Here is a 15,513-nt window from a genome sequence, read left to right on the forward strand (position 1 = left end):
AATAAGACCATGCGGTCCTCAAGGGAGGAAAAACTTAATAGCTAGCCACTGATTCATCATTGGGTACCTACTATGTGCCCCTCACACAGTGGGACTTCAGTGTGAACAACTGCTAACACAGTTTCTGGCTGATAATACACGTGAATGGGATAGAATTATACAGACGAGCAAAGGGAGGATTACCAAGATTCTTAAGCCCTTAAGCAACGTGTAGTTGACGTTGAACTATTTGTTCAAATCAACGTGCATTTTGCAAATAACATCTTTATTTCAAACGCTCTGAGTGGCACGGCCCTCTACCCTTGGGATGGCCCCAGCTGGGAGCTGGTATGAGGTAACCTGGCCTGAGTTCCTAAGGGCTCAGAGCTCTCGCAGTGTGCAGCCCACAGTAGTAGGTGCTAGAAGCTTTTCCTTCCTTAACAGTTAAGTGTTTCTGAAGCAGGGCCCACGCAGGGGCTGCCTCCATTCTGAGGAGGTGGATGGTTACACTGCCTTTGTCTCGTTTTCTGTCCTCCAGAACACGGAGACCAGTCTGACCAGCAATTCCATTTCCCATCAATGGGGACATCTGTAAGGAAGAAGGTCATCAAACGTTAATCAACCCTTGTTACACCCTGGTGCCCTCTGGGGTTGGGGGTGGGGTGTATAAGCCAAAAGGCTTGGTGAGTCTGCTCAGATCTCCTCTCTCCAGTCAGCTGTCCTTTTTGCAAACCGTGGTACTCGCCATATTCCCTTCTACCACAGAGCTTTTGTAGATGCTGTTTCCCTGGCCCAGTAAACTCTTCCCTCCTCTGTTTATCTGGTTAATCCTATTCGCCCATCGGATCTCAGTTGAAGGATTATCTCTGCGGGGAAACCTTCCCTGACCTCTAACTCCCCACCAGTCCATCATATTTTAAGCTCTTGGAGCATCTTATAGCAGTGACAATTACAGCTTTAAATGTATTTCTGGGACAATTCAAATGACGTCGGTCTTTCTCTCTAAAGAGTAATCTCCACGATGACAGGATCTATGTATGATTTGCTCGCCACTGAACCCTAGCACCTAAGCTGGCACCCAGGGGGTCTTTAGTAAACATTCTTTGGATGAATGCATGAGTGCTTCCCAGCTGGGTCACCTCCCAGGTATAGGATGCTGGCTAGTTTACTTGTTGTCAAAGTACGAAGCAGGAACTCTGTTACATACCGTAAGCACTGCGTGTTATATGAAATAATAACAAATAATGCACTCTCCCCTCCCTGACATTTGCCTTTCCCATGAGGATTCTGTGGTTGTTGATGAGACTGACAAGTAACCGATTCCATCCACCATGATACATCAGGTGTCTGGCCGAGCCTCTGATGGGCAGTATAGTTCCGCAGACATCACCTAGTATCTCTGGGCCTGCCCCACTGGTGAAATGAGAAGGCTACAGCAGGAGGTGTCCAGTGTCTCCTCCAACCAGGAGAAGTCCTGTGGTTGTGCAATTACACACTCACTGGGCACAGGACCGTGTGGGCTTGTGCTGGTGGTGGGAGGTGAGCATTTCACTGGGGAGGAGAATGGATAGTGCAAACCTGGGCTCCTACACTTACTGTGTGACCTCTGGTCAAGTTAGTGACTCACTGAACCTTAGTTTCTTCATCAATAAAATGAGGGTATTGATGGTACCTACTCTGTCATGTTGTTGTGAGGATAAAAAGATTTAGTGTTATGTAAAATGCACTTTATTTTGCTCTAAAACAAACTAGCCAACACTTATTTTGCTCTTACGTGTGTTAGGCATTATTCCAAGCGCTTTGAGGTTTCATGAGAAACTCAAGACAGCTCTAGGAGGTAGTTAATACCACCAGCTCCATTTTACGGATGAGGAGACTGAGGCACAAAGAGGTCAAGTAAACTGCTCAAGGTCACAGTTACTGATGAAACTCAAGCACAAGCTGAGTCCAAGCACTCATCAAGGTGCCTGATACGTAGTACAGTGCCTCGTTGTTTTTCTGTTTGTTTTTTATTTTTATTCTTTGGGGGGAGGGAGGGAGGGGAGGGACAGAGAGAGAGAGAGGGAGATGCAGAAACTGAAGCAGGCTCCAGGCTCTGAGCTGTCAGCACAGAGCCCGACACAGGGCTCAAACCCACAAACTGTGAGATCATGACCTGAGCCGAAGTCGGACGCTTAACCGACTGAGCCACCCCAGGTGCCCCATGCCATTTCCTTTTTTAATGATATCATCCAAAAGCCACAGAGAGGAAAGGAAAGGGAAGGAGCAGTGAGGGGTGGGGGCATATTCAGAACTCTTAGGTAATAAACTGGCCAAAGACTTTGAAAGCTGGAAAGGATCCCAATGATAGTCTAGTCTTTCCTTTGTTAATTCAGGCCAGAGCACTGAGCACCAACTAGGCTGGGCCATGGGGACTCAGAAACAAATGGCACATGATCTCTGCTCACACACACTGGGGAGAAAGACACACACAACCCAAAACATAATGTGCTAAGAGCTATATTAGGTATATGTTCAAAGTGCTACAGGAACACATAGGAAGAGTTAACTAAATTTACTCAGGGGTGGAGGCTTAGAACTTTTACAGAAGAAGGGGCATCCCTGCTGGATTTTGAGGACTGAATAAAAGTTCAGTTAAAAAAAAAAGAAAGAAAAAAGGTAAGCATTCCAGAAGGATTCAAAGAAATGACTTGCAAATGCCATGCATTAACAGTCCTGTAACATGAAGCATTCTCAGGTGTGAAAATAATGAAAGATAAAGTCAGGAGCCAGGATGAATCTCAAATTTCATAGCACCCGGCCCCCAACCCAGCATCCCCTGTGCTCTTGCCCTTTTCAATTATTCTCTAGAACTGCCTAGATTTCCCTTTTCCAACCGACTCAAGATTCCTTACTTTTCTCATAGGTGACCTCGCAGGCTGGGCCCTGGAATCCGACAGGACAGATGCACTCACAGCGGGATTCTGAAAAGACAATGCAGACAGAGTGTGAAACACAATTCCTGGAGTTCAGCCCTCCACATCACTTTGCCATTAGGTTAAAAGAGGGGAAACATTTAGTTGAAGGGTTTAAGATAAGAAGGTTCCATGCTAAGAATACCTACTCCTTCCCTGAGGGTCTTGTGCTCCTGAAGGGTGGTTACTGCCTGTCACGGGGAACCGTACGGAGTTGCTGAGGGGAATTACTGGTGAGCTCATGTTTGACCCAGCGATGTGAGTTTCCAGTGTTGGAAGCTACATTAGTGGTCGCGGAAGCCAATGGTCACTGGTGCTCAGTTTCACCCCGAGCCATCTAATTGTCCAGCTTCTGCTCGAACACTCCAGTGATTGGGAACTCACTGTCCTCAGATGTCTCGTCCCACCTTTGGCCAATTCTGGCCCTTTGGAAGTTATTCCTTAAGTTGATCTGTAACATGTCACCTTGGAGTGACATCTGGATCACACCGAGTCCCTTCACAGGATTATCCTTTAGAAGTCAGGCCCATGAACAACCCTGTCTCTGGCTTCATATTCTCTCTCACACTAGTGCACATCCTTAGGTGGGTTCCAGTTTCTAGGTCCAAATTTCACATGAAGGCAAGGGGAATTCAGCAACCCTGGATCACGACGTTGAGCTGATGGGCAGATCCCATTTCTTGCTGATTTCATCCCCACTTTAACGTCTCTGTCCTGACAGCAGAACTTTCCAGCCTTAGGCTTTCACTTATGTCTCCGTTGCTCCCATCCACCCTGTCCAAGAAGCTAGACACATACTCCCCAACCTCAGTTGGGAACAGGTCTCCTGTCTCTGCCCGGTTGAGCTGGCTCTGTCCACCGAGGTTCTGCCCTAACTCCAGCTGGCTCCCTCCCTGGGTGCAGATCTGCTGGACCCAACTGCACCTGACACCCTCTTTTGGCTTCATGCTGGACTGGACTCTTCCTTGGCCATCATGACAGGAACACAAGATCCCAGGCCTCAGCCAACCCCAAATTTGCCCTGCTGATTGCAGTGGCCCCAGATATGGCCCTGGAAGTTAGGAATCAAGTTCAAGGGGCCCATTCTTGCTGCTGCTCCCCCATCCCCCCATCTTCTCACCATGCGTTGGTCAGGACGTGCACAGCCTAGGCCTGCTACTTCAGTTGCGTGATGTTGCCACCTGCCATGTCCATTGTGGCTGGAACCAAGGCATTCCGGCGGCCAGGGTAGATGACCTAGTTGCCTGCACTCTGACTTCTTGGGAAACAGGCTAACACTTGTCCTACTGGTCAGTACACTTCAGCGGGAAAGTCCAGCTTTCCCACTGGTTTGTAAGCTGGTGGAATCATGGATCCTGTCTGCCAGCGGATTAAGCTGTGGCTCAGCTTCGCAGCCCTGATGCCATAGTGCAATCATCTGGTAGGCTTTTTCAAAGGCCGATCCCCAGTGATTCACTTTAACTAGTTCGGGCTGAGACCCAGGGCTTTGTGTTTGTGCAAAGCACCCTGGGTGATTCTCACATGCAGCTCGGGCTGAGATCTGCCTTAGAGGAACATCGTGCTATTTGCCCATGAGCTGCACCTGAATATGGGCAGGGGGGAGGGGCGGGGGGGGGGCCTCTGTCCAATCCCACCTCATTGTGCTCCAAGGAGGCAGAGACTTCAGCAGTTGTGAGCCACACCCTGGCTGCAGATTAGAGCTACCTGGAGAGGGTTTACCCTTCCTGATGAGGAGCTTTCTCCAGATTCTCACACAAGGATCCAGGTGGGGGCCCGAGCATCAGTAGCTCTGGGTCTCTTGAATGCCTGTTCAACATGGAGAAGCTCAGTTTACGAGGCTCCAAATGGCCAGGGGGCTCTTTTTGTCCCCCTGAGAAAGCAAAGAGGACTTCATGACAGACCCTGGGGCCTCAGGAAGAGGACCAGGGATTGATCTAGAACTCTTCTTGAGATACTCTGGAGGGCATATGGATTTGATGATGTGTTCTGGCCACAGCACCAGCCCCTCCAGATAACGTCCTTCACAGGGACACCAGCTGCCTGGAAACGGTACCTTTCAGGACAGGAACTCCATTCCCTTGGCAAGGAGCACAGTGGCAAGAGCTGACTTCCTTCTGAAACTCCTCCAGGGCCCGCTTCATGTTTTGCCTTACTGTGCTGGAGTAGGCGAAGTCTGTGGCCGTCACCAGTTCATACAGAGGCTCTGCCTGGGGAGAGGAAAGGGATGTATTTCAACAGAAAATATTCACCAAATAGAAGGATAACGCAAGGGTCCACAGGAATGAGCAAGGGGTCGGTGCACGGAGACAGGTGGATTCATCTGGAACCAGATGGATGCCCCATCCTCTGTGTGAACCATCCTATCCAATAGCCACAGATAAACTCATCTGAGATCAGGTCAACTCTTACTGAATACCTCCTAAGTGCCAGGCATGAAGCATGAGTAATGAGAAAGATAAAATCCACACTCTCAAGAAACTCGGAGTCCAGAGATAGAGACACGGTAACAGATTCTTACAGCACAGCAGGTCCGGAAACGGTGGAAACGTGGAATGCGGGCAGAGGAGCAGCTGGTTAACCTGCCTGTGGTTGGGGAGAGGAGGTGACTTTCAAGCAGCTCTTTGAAACTGTTCTAGAAGTTTCATCCCAACATGGCTCCCCCGTCCCAACTTGGCAAGAAGCATTCACGTCATGCAAGAACCACCATCACGAAGCCTTTCCCCAGCTCCCAAGTTCACAGAATATCTTCCCACTATGAAGTGCTCAGAATACTGTCCAGTGCTCATCTGATACAAAGTCTCTTTACCCAATACAAATTCCATCTCTTTGCTCCTTTGTGGTCATTTGTTATTATTATTATTATTCTATGTGTTGAAATCTCTTTTCCTTCTTGAATTAAGAAGGTAAGTTGCTGGAGATCAGGACTATATACTGCTCAGCTCTGGGGTCTAGAGTCTAGGGTCTAGCCCCAAGCTTAGTGAAAACAGCTAATAAAAGTGGATGGTCAACGAAAGGGGGTGGGAGGCTTCATCAGGGCAAAGGCAGCTGGCTGGGAGGAGAGGGGCGGAAAACAGAAACCTAGCCACAGAGAGCGAGCCGCTGGTCACCAGCGAACCTGGCAGTGTGCGACCAGAGGAAGCCACACAGATGGCTGTGGGCTAGGAAAAGCCTGGGAAGAAGTGCAAAGAGGTAGTTAAAAATGTTTGGAGCCTCTGGGTCCTACTTTCAGCTCCAGGGCCAGGTTCCTCTCCAGATTTTGTCTCTGTTCCTGCCCTAATCCAGCTCTGGAGAGTTTAGGGTCTAAATGCAGGCAATCATACCTAATAGAAGCCTCCAGTGGGAAGAAAATTGCTTCTATTTCTTAATGCGTCCGATGCTGACCTTCGCTCCAGTGGGCAAAGCAAGGCCCCTCGGTGGTCCCATTGTCTCACCGTTTTGTGGTCAATGAATTGATCCAGAGGCGGTTTGCAGAAGCGTCCAGCCTGCTGGCCGCACGTGGGGGAGGGAAGGGGGGTTGGCTGTATACCAGTATGAGGTCCTCCAACACTCCGTGTTCCCCGTCAGAGCACCTCGTAAGGCTGCCTTTAGCCCCCCAGGCCTTCTCCTACCAGCACGGAGATGCGCTCCAGGACAGAGAGCAAGTCAGTGGCAGAACCCGAATAAACCTCCTCCATGTGTTGTGTTCTAGAAGCTTTGCTGACGGTTCACAAACGTGAGCCCACTCCGTCCTCACAAGGTAGCAATTATCAGCCCTGTTTTCAGATGAGGTTAAGTGACCTGAACAAAGTCAAAGAGCTCATTAAATAGTATTTCCAGGACTCTAACCCAAAGCTTTTGTTTTTCTTACGAGCTCGTGATAATTATTGATACAAATGGCTTCATTATTCCCATTTTCCAATTCCTATACCAGCGTTCCCCAAATTTTGCAGACTGGGGGTTGCCTTGGAACTGAGCAGCAACTCCTAGGACTCGATAGCTCCCTTTTAATTCTAAGTTAATATGGCATGATTGTCCCTTCTGTCGTTCCCTGGCCGTTCTTCTTTCGTTCGTTTCTCTCTTTTCTCCTCTTCTTCCTTTCTCCCCCGTCTCTCTTCCTTATTTCTCCCCCCAAAACACAGTCCTAACTACTCATATTGACCACTGGGTCCTATGCACACTCGCCCTTGTGAACTTGCCCTTTTATTTATCATATTGCTGCAAAGAGATGGTCCTCGCTACTTATTAACCTCCACGCCCTTCCTTGTGACGGACCCTGGTGATCACCATTCTTTTTTTTTTTTAATTTTTTTTTTCAACGTTTATTTATTTTTGGGACAGAGAGAGACAGAGCATGAACGGGGGAGGGGCAGAGAGAGAGGGAGACACAGAATCGGAAACAGGCTCCAGGCTCTGAGCCATCAGCCCAGAGCCTGACGCAGGGCTCGAACTCCCGGACCGCGAGATCGTGACCTGGCTGAAGTCGGACGCTTAACCGACTGCGCCACCCAGGCGCCCCAACAATTTTTTTTTTTTTTTGAGAGAGAGAGAGAGAAAGAGAGAGAGAGAAAGAGAGAGAGAGAGGGAGAGAACCTCAAACAGACTCCACTCTCAGCACAGAGCCCTACACATGGCTTGATCGCATGACCCGGGGATCATGACCTGAGTTGGATGCTCAACCGACTGAGCCACCCAGGCGCCCTGTTGAATATTATAGATTTTTAATCATTGTCAATTTGATAGGTAAAAAAATATTATGTTGTTACTTTTTCATTTCTTATTCCTAGGAAAGTTAAACATTTTTCATATTTATTCATCATCTTAGTGCTAAGAGTTGTCTATTTCCTTTGAAATGTGTCTTTCTTAGAAATTGTATCATTCTTTATACATTTAGGATTTTGTTTGTGGCAAAATTATCTTGTGGGTGTGTTACCTGTCATTTAATTACATTCATGGTTTCCTTATTTGACATCCAGAATTTATTTTGGGGGGTGAGCTCCAATGGCTTGAGTCTGACATTATCTCACCAGGCAATGTTACCACAACATCTGTATTTTAACCCTTCTCTTGGTCAGAGTAATTTGCCGTTAGAGAATCTTTGAGTACAGCGATTTAGAAAGGTACGGTGGTCACACCTTCAGAAAGGTGTGACTATCACTGCTTACCAAGTGATCAGCTGCTTTTCTTTCTGGATACATAGCAGGGTTGCAATTCCCTGACATTCTAAAGGGCAGGTTTGCAACATGACTTGTGTTGAGCAGTGGAAAGAGAGCAGAGGGGGCGTCCTTTCCAGGGTGAAGCCTTCAGGACAGAGTGAAGGGACATATCCCCTTCCCTTACCAATGCAGCGGTGATCTTCGGAGCATATGACCACATCAAGCCTCCGTGGCCCGGATCCCTGAGTGGCAATGCGAAAAGCCCCCTCCCCAATATACTTTGGGCCTGTTGTGTGATTGAGAAATAAACTTGTGTTGTACTCAGTCCCTAAGATTTGGGAAGTTTTTTCACTGCAGCATAACCAATGCCTTCCTGACCTCTGTGGGAACACCATTCACAACTATATCTTTTCCTTCTACTCTGGGCAATGCCTGAGCTCTATACAGTAGCTTCTCCATCAGCATGGACCTCAGACGACAACCTAGCCACCCTGGCTACTCATAGAAATGCTCACGAGTGGTTGCGTTTGTGACTGGGTTTGCCAGTCCAACACAGAATCTCCCCAGTTACAGCTGAATTTCAGATAAACAACAAATAATTTGGTCATACCAGTATGTCCCATGCAATATTTGGGGGTATGCTTATATTAGGAAATTATCCATTATTCGTCTGAAATCCAAATTTAACTCGACGTGCTATATTTTCCATTTCCCAAACCTGGCAATTTTTATGTGACCCCTTTAATAACGCAAAGTGTCTTTGGGATTTTTTTATCCATTAATGACCGTTTCTCTGGGCCCCAAGCTTCTCCTTCGCGACATTGTCACTACACTGCCTTCAGGCACTTCATGTCGCAAAGAATTCTTTTTTTTTTTTTTTTTTGAAATTTATTGACAAATTGGTTTCCATACAACACCCAGTGCTCATCCCAAAAGGTGCCCTCCTCAATACCCATCACCCACCCTCTCCTCCCTCCCACCCCCCATCAACCCTCAGTTTGTTCTCAGTTTTTAACAGTCTCTTATGCTTTGGCTCTCTCCCATTCTAAGACCAGAACCACCTTTATTTTTTTTAGAATAGGTTTGTTTCTAAAAGTTAAAAAAAAAAATCACATCATAGGATGTGTGTCTGTATTGTTTTGTTCTCAGTACTTTTTCCCACTTTTCAACGAGTTCTGCATTTTGTGTCATCAGCTCAGGGACATTTCCCTTATTATGTCCGTGATGAATGCCATCTTCAAATTTAATCTTGTCTCTTTCTCAGGAAGAAGTCCTTGAGTTTCAGATTTCTCCTTCTGTACTCTCTTCCATCATATTTCTTTTACGTCATTGTTTTAATCTCTTTGTCTTTTGCTGCTACATTATGAGAACGGTTTTATGGCGCCTTCCCACATCACTGACTCAATTTTCTGCAGTGTCAATTCTGTTCTTTACAGTTTCCAATGTAGGCTTTCCTCTGCTATTGTGCCTTTGGTTCCGTGTAGTCAGCCACTTCCTTTTTCATCTGATGAGTGTCTAATATCTCAGCATCTCTTTTTTCTTTCCTGAATTCCTCATTTGCTTAAAGCTTACGATAAAAAGGCAAATGCATTCCAAAATTTACTTCTATTTTTCCACTTTTAGATGTAGGCCTGTCTTCTGAATCTTGAAGGTAATTTCCATCTTTTGCGTTTGGAGTTCTCTTTCTGTGTCCACGGCTATTTGTTAACTCTGGGCAAAGAGCCGTTTCTCTGGGTCGAAAGTCTATCAGTGAACAGTGCGAGGGGGCTCTTCGGTGTTCTTCTTCCCCGCCCACCTGGCTCCTACGCCAATCGTGTTTCAGGTCTTGATCCTCAAGAATGCTTTATGCATGCGACCCCTGGCCAACACTCTGTCTAGGAATCGCCTGTCTAGTGGCTTCTGCCGTCCTGGAAAACAATCGCTGCTCTAACTACCTGGAGGGCTGACTCTGCAGAGAAGAATTATTGTGAGATAATGTGGAGGCGTCTGCAGTTTTCTCTAGCTGGAAAGAGTGCATGGAAGAGTGGGATGTCCAGAACATACGTTTCCACCTCACGGCAGGGACTTACAAAAGGAAGGGCTTAAAAGTCTTCAGTAACCTCACCTCCCCAACTCCGGAAAACATCTCTGCTTCCTTCACCTTTTCCCCCTTTCAGCCCACACACCCGACAGTGTGATACTTTCTACTACATCACACACATGCTGGGCCTCTGTGCCTTTGGTAAAGTGCTGCATGCCTAAGACCGTGTTCAGGCCTGAGATGCTTAGCATGCTGGCCTGCCCTACCTGTCTTCCTCTCTTCCTTCCTCTCTCTGTCTTTTTCACACACACACACACACACACACACACACACCAGATCATATCACATGCCTGACAGTTGACATTCCCAATGCCCGGTCTGGCACATCCAACCCATTCAGGTAGGTGACCAGGGAAAACTCCATTAATTCTCGCTTTTGGGGAAAAAAAAAATTCAGGTAAGGTGTAAGTGACAAGTAAAGACCAGGGATCTATTTTCCCCTGAGCTCTGTTCACTCCCATGCCCATCCGTGATTCCAAGCAATGTCACCACACCATCAGCCAACCCCAGAGTTCTCTGGAGCTGCCTACAACCTACAGCTGACTTTATTCTCCTTGATGCTTGTCAGCAGCTGTACCCTAAGTGTCACTACTGAAAACGGCAGAGGACAGGATTTGAATGGCAGCCTTCTGTTCTGCAGAAACTATGCATTTGACATACAGATTAAGACACTGGGCAACTGCCAGGATTGGGAGCTGCAGAGCATCACGTGAAGAGCTCCGGTCCCTCGTCACCCCTCCTTGGCGGCAAGACGAAGTCCCGGGGGTGGGGTGGAGTGGATGCCAAACAACCAGTGAGTGTACAGACAACAGCAAGGAGAGGATGGCTCGAGATGGAGCATGGACCCCGTGCAGAAGTCCCCACAGGCAAGGACCTACCACTGCTGATGTGTATGACAGTCCTGTTCTGGCAAACGTCCTCTTAGTTTAAGGTTGCAAAACTGCTCTTGTGTGGGTGATGGTTGGTTGGGATCATTAGTTTTTATTCACCAAACCCACAGGAAAGTCTGGAGGGGAGGGAAGAGGTCAAAGTCTCAGGCCCAGACCTAACAGAGACTCTTGAGCAGCCACAGATGGATGCTCCCTCTGTGACCTCGATTTTCATCAGCCACAAAACGGAGGTAAGCACACGCAATTTGAGGATTAGATGCAATAACATGCCCAAAGACCCTGGCAGAGTGTCAAGAATATAGTAGGTGCTCAAAACGTCACTGATCACTGTGAAGTATTACCCTGTCCTGTATGACGGTCATGGCTGCCCAGGTCTTACCCGTTAGCACAGAGTGTATGTTTCACACTTGCATCTCTCTGCCTCTCCTCCAGCGGCTTAGTTCCTCTCACTCTGCAGGAACTTAGCAACTATTTGTTGGTTGAATGAATGTTAAAATACGCAAATAATGCCTGGAGAGAGTCTCTGACCAAATGGAAACAGTATCAATTTAAGAAGGCTGGAATTAGAAGCTGATGGTTGATTTCCTTTAGCAACTTGGGGGCCTGAGTGGGAGGGAGTCAGGGGTCTCTAGCTGGTGCCCAACAGTTATTTTGTAATCCGTCCACTCCAGATACATTATCTACTATAATGTGTGTGCTTTGAGATTAGGGTGTGGGTCTTCTTGAGCTCTGTATCCCCCAGCCTGGCTCCTAGTAGCCCCTCATAAGCTGTTTACTAAATAGAGGAAAGGGTGGAGAGAGCAGCTCCCCAGATATACCTTAATTTTGATGATGTCTGGGTTGTACTGCACGGCGTCTCCCCACTCCTGCATCAGGTCCGCGGTCGGCAGCTCCTTATATGCCAGGGCGGTGATGTGCTCACTTGCCCCTCCTCGCACAAGGACCACCAAGTCATCCACCATGGTGTCTCTCTTGTTTCTGTCTGGAATCGACACAGAGACCTGGCATGTCAGGGGATCCACTTCGGCACCCTGGAATTTGCTGCAACCCAACCTAGTTACCATGATATTCACTAAGCTCATCCTGGAGGTGCCAGTAGACAAGATGCAATCCCGCCAGCAAAGAAGTCACGGCGCAAAGGGCAAAAGGCAACTCACCCAATCAAATAGGACACAAGTTGGGGGCAGGATAAGGAGGGGACATCTATAAACGCCAGTCACTGAGTCTATGGAAGATAGATACCTGATGGATATTCATATATATGGAGAGATTGATAGGTCATAGATACGTAAATAGGTTGATAGGGAGATAGGTTATGGATCATTAATGTGTCAGCCAGTAATCTAAGTGTTGTATTAACTCACTTAATCTTCACAATGAAATAGGAACTATATAATCCTCATTTTGCAGATAAGAAATCTCAGGCACTAGGGGTGAAAAGGTTGATCCAGGTAGCCTTGTTGAAGCTCTAAGCTACATCTCTTCTTTGTATGGGATAACAGAGGCGGGAAAATTTGTAAAAGCTGGGCTTTGTGTGTGATAGATACCCACTAAAGAGCGTCTACTATAATATGATTATTATTTTGATCTATGTAGAGTTTCCCAGAAGGCCCTCAATCATATCAGTGAGTCCTTCCCATTCTAATTTGTCCATTCACCCCATGCCAAAAGAACGGGTGTCAAGTGACCACTTAGCTTTGAGCCCGCAACCCTGTGCACCATAGAAACGAGTCTTGTATACTGCTGGTAGGGGGACAGCGGTAGAACTGTTTTACAAAACAGCTTTGCATTCACTAGTCCAGAAAAAGTACCCGGTCTACAACCCAACGATTCTACTCCCGGGTGCATTCCTTGCAAAATACTTGCATGCGTGTGCCAGACAAGCACAGAAGAATGCTCTAGCAGCAGCGACTGCACTTGCGTGAAACGGGAAATAACTCAAATTCCACAGTGGAATGGACAAAGTATTATATTCATACATGAAAATACTAGGCAGCAATGGCAACTAGCTGTAGTTATACACACATGATAGTGAACGAAAACACCACCACCACCCAGAACTGAAAAGAGTATATTCCATCCATATAACGTTCAAAAACAAGCAACGCTGAGCCGTATTGGTTAGTGATACACATGGTGGTAAAACTATTAAGAAAGGAAGGATGTGTTTAACACAGAAGCAAGGATGGTGTTGTCTCCAAAAGGGAGGGAGGAGTTGGCAAGTGATGAGGGTCCTGCCCAATATTCCATCTAGTGACCTGTGCAAGGGATCACTTTACAAATCTCCTTTTTATTTTTTTAAGTTTATTTATTTTTGTGAGAGAGAGAGAGCGAGAGTGAGAGAATGTGCACATGGGAGAGGAGCAGAGAGAGAGGGAGAGAGAGAGTCCCATGCAGATTCTGTGCTGTCAATGCAGAGCCCAATGTGGGGCTCGATCCCACAAACCATGAGATCGTGACCTGAGTCCAAATCAAGAGTCGGACATTAACCAACTGAGCCACCAAGGTGCTCCCTATGAGTCTTCTTTAAAGAGTATCTAGGGGCACCGGGGTGGTTCAGTCGGTTAAGCGTCCGACTTCAGCTCAGGTCATGATATTACAGTTGGTGAGTTCGAGCCCCGCGTCAGGCTCTGTGCTGACAGCTCGAAGCCTGGAGCCTGCTTCAGATTCTGTGTCTGCCCCTCTCTCTGCCTCTCCCCTGCTCATGCTCTGTCTCTGTCTCTCAATAATAAACTTAAAAAAAAAATTAAAGAGCACCTGTGTTCTGTGCATGTCTCCCTTATGGGACCTATCTTCCAACCCAGCCCCACCAAAATGAGCAAATCAACAATATCAATCACACATCAGTCAAGAGTGCAAGGGATGGTTCTAGACCAGCAGTTCATTTTTGTCGTTGTTTTATTTTGTTTTCTTTCAGGTGTTGGAACTCTTTCTCCACGTACGATCCCCGGTGCAAGCTTAGTAAGGTGGAGTCAGTGGGGACTGTTCTTTGAGGTACAGCAGAGGCCGGGGCCTGGGGCCCTGCTGATTGGTCCCTCTTTCCTACTCTACTTGCTGTGTTGATTCCCAGCTCCCTGGAATGACCTCCAGGTTCCCTGCTCCCGGACACTTGGCTTTGATACCTGCCCCCTCCAGTCTGGTCTCCCCTGACGTGCGGACTCTGCTACATGATTTATGGCTTTGCCTGCTTCTCCAGACTCTACCCCACCCATTGTCTCGGAAGGACCAGCCTCCTCCCCTGCCTCCCCCGCCTTCTCCACCGGCCTCCAGCCAGGCCCGCTCCTGGCCCCCAGAGTAAATTTCCATTGTCATTTTTTTCCTGCCTTAAAAACAACCTTGCCGCTTTACTCCCTGAGTGACAATTCCAATGTGCCCTCCTTTAGGAGGCCGGTCCCGATTCTCCAAGCTGGGTTTGGTGCCATTGCTTCTTTAATTGTTTGCCCACTTCCATGTGAGCGCCACGAGGGTGGGAACACAATTTCATTCACTTTTGTATGCCCAGCACATAGTAGGAGCTAGGTAAGTTTTTATTGAGTGAATTATGATTTTAATTGAAATTCCTTAGGATATCCAGTCCTTAGCTTGAAGAAAGATTCGGTTTGGGGGGATGCTAAGAAGGGAAAGATAATGAGCACAGATTTCACATGCCCCTGCCGCTTACCTTTTATTTCCCTCAGAATACCCTGGCATGTGCCCACGGACACACCCAGACTGACGTAGACCTCCTCGATGGCAGCACCGATTTTGAAATCATTCTTGGCACAGGCTTGGACGTCCTTAAGGGAGTAATCTGAAGGAAGCAAGAAAAGAGGCCCATGACCTAAAGGTCATTCACCCTGTCACCTTTTCCTGTCATCGATTCCAGAAGCCTTGCCCTTCCTGGATGTCATGTCGCGTGACTCAGGTTCAAATCAACGGGTGGCCAGCCTGATGACCAACAACGCAGGCAGCCATGACATCAGGGTGGAGGCCTCATGAGAGGGCGACAGAACCTTCCCCTTTCAGGGTCCTCAAAGGCTCTGAGGGTCTTTGCTGCCCTCCCGAGAGTGGAAGTGCTCAGAGTTGTTTTCTGAGCCTCTAGGGGTCGATCCAGTAAGTACAGTTTGCTGTAGTGTGTCCTGCTTCCCCTGACCCACTCTTCTTTAATCTTTGCTGGAGTAGAGAGGGCAAGTTCATTAATTAATTGAGGTGATATATTTAAAGTGTCTGGTCTAGGACCTGGCAAAGAGAAGGGGCCGATTTCTCTTATTTCTTCTTCGTTTTTGCCTCATTCCCCACTTGTTTTCTCCCTAATTCTCCCCAAGGCAAGCTCTCCTCCTGGGCTTGCTCAAACTTGGATGTGACTTGGTCAGCACCTTCCGCGGTACATTGAGGCCAGGCAAGGAGAGGAGAGCAGTCCTGACTACGGAGTTCTCCAGTGGTGTTAAGCGTATATCCGTTTTCCCTCCCAGCATGTTCCTGGAAATATGAATTTCATG

The 15,513-nt window shown here is 47.6% G+C and overlaps 1 protein-coding gene across 1 annotated transcript in view; it reads right to left on the minus strand.

The window, feature by feature from the left end:
- Nucleotides 1-246: 246 nt before the first annotated feature.
- Nucleotides 247-15,513, minus strand: part of C8B (complement C8 beta chain) — a 37,276-nt gene continuing 22,009 nt past the window's right edge. Inside the window, exons 8-12 of the mRNA XM_043575091.1 lie at nt 14,697-14,825; nt 11,854-12,017; nt 4,987-5,140; nt 2,874-2,942; nt 247-568 (exon numbers count right to left, since the gene is read on the minus strand). Coding sequence (XP_043431026.1) covers nt 417-568; nt 2,874-2,942; nt 4,987-5,140; nt 11,854-12,017; nt 14,697-14,825 — 668 coding nt within the window. The 3' untranslated portion in view covers nt 247-416. The remainder of the gene's footprint in view (nt 569-2,873; nt 2,943-4,986; nt 5,141-11,853; nt 12,018-14,696; nt 14,826-15,513) is intronic.

Source organism: Prionailurus bengalensis, chromosome C1 (assembly GCF_016509475.1).
Source record: "Prionailurus bengalensis isolate Pbe53 chromosome C1, Fcat_Pben_1.1_paternal_pri, whole genome shotgun sequence".
NCBI lineage: Eukaryota > Metazoa > Chordata > Mammalia > Carnivora > Felidae > Prionailurus > Prionailurus bengalensis.